This window comes from Meriones unguiculatus, chromosome 7 (genome assembly GCF_030254825.1).
Source record: "Meriones unguiculatus strain TT.TT164.6M chromosome 7, Bangor_MerUng_6.1, whole genome shotgun sequence".
Taxonomy (NCBI): domain Eukaryota; kingdom Metazoa; phylum Chordata; class Mammalia; order Rodentia; family Muridae; genus Meriones; species Meriones unguiculatus.
In genome coordinates this window covers 942323-943772 of record NC_083355.1, presented here as the reverse complement: position 1 = coordinate 943772, position 1450 = coordinate 942323, and the positions used below count along the sequence as shown (strand labels likewise).

At 37.6% G+C, this 1450-nt stretch overlaps 1 protein-coding gene across 1 annotated transcript; it reads right to left on the bottom strand.

Annotated features, from left to right (window-relative positions):
• LOC110542111 (olfactory receptor 6C2-like) lies at nucleotides 1-954 on the bottom strand. Its single transcript, XM_021628756.1, has one exon. It carries the CDS (start codon nucleotides 952-954, stop codon nucleotides 1-3), a length of 954 nt encoding a protein of 317 aa, XP_021484431.1.
• Nucleotides 955-1450: the final 496 nt, after the last annotated feature.

Genomic DNA, 1450 nt, shown 5'->3' with positions numbered 1-1450 from the left:
CTACATTTGGACATTCTCTTTCTTCATTGAGATCATGGCAATATTTTTGAAGGAATCACTGAAGGCTTGCCTAACTTGCTTATTTCTCAGAGTGTAAATGAATGGGTTCAACATGGGAGCAACTGATGTCATCAGAACTGCTACACCTTTATTGATAGCCACAGATTCCTTTGCCGAAGGGTTGATGTAAATGAAAATACAGCTTCCATAAGTGATTGAAACTACAATCATGTGAGAAGAACAGGTGGAGAAGGCCTTTTTCCTTTGCTGGGGAGAGGGGAATCTTAGGATGGTCTTGATGATGCGTATGTAGGACAGAACAACACATACCAGGGTCAGAATGAAGGTTAGCACTGCACAGACAATCACCAGCTGCTCTATAAGCCAAGTGTCTGAGCACGAAATCTTCAAGATGGGAGATGCATCGCAGAAGAAATAATCAATAACATTTGACTCACAGAATTTCAAATTTAGGAACAGGGTAAGTGGTGGGAGTATGATCAACAAGCCAGCTGCCCAGCAGCAGAGAACAAGCTTCTGACACACCTTGCTGCTCATGATGGTTACATAGTGCAGTGGTTTGCAGATGGCCACATAGCGATCATAGGACATAATGGCCAGAAGAAAAAACTCAGTTACTCCAAAAACATCAGTAAAAAACACTTGAATGACACAAACATTATAAGGAATTGACCTGTCTCCTGTTGCTATGTTGTACAAATATCTAGGAATACAAGCAGATGTAAATGAAATTTCTAATATGGAGAAATTTTGTAAAAAAAAGTACATGGGTGTCTTAAGGTGGGTGTCCAATACAGTGAGGAATATGATAGTCAGATTTCCGGTTACACTCAACATGTAGGCAAAAAACAGAAACAGGAAAACTGGAATCTGGAGTTGAGGGTCATCTGTTAGTCCCAACAGAATGAAGGTGGTTATCGTGTTGTTTTTCATCACTGATTACCGAATTACTCAGTCCTCACGTAAAATTTGTAGATCTCTTACTTGAAAAGCAGTAACTCCAGATAGCAGCAAACCTTGACTTATTCATGTGTAGTTTCTTCAGCAAGTGGTAGCTGATACTGTTGGTATTCTTATGAGATTGCTCAATAATTTACTTTAGTTGATTGGTTTGACAGTTCGTGATATAAACTTAAATGTTATGATATTCATATTCTTCATTTTTGTACTTGTAATCTGTACCAAATTGGATTATCATGTGGTGTTAGATTCAAATCACAATGTGTTCTGATTCAATAAAATTATTGTCTTTATATGTTTAACATTTCTTCTGTATTTGAAAGGTGCACATTCAAATGCCATCATGCCTTTCCTAGAATATTATCCTCTATAAAATGTAAACATGTAACAACTCATCTGGATCCCATGAACAGGTCTGTTGCTTCAGCTGTAACTTGTAGTTTATATTTTACCACGATGATTAAGCATG

Bases quoted from the DNA above. Each gene is read 5' to 3' on its own strand.
- LOC110542111 (XM_021628756.1), bottom strand. From the start codon at position 954: ATGAAAAACAACACGATAACCACCTTCATTCTGTTGGGACTAACAGAT.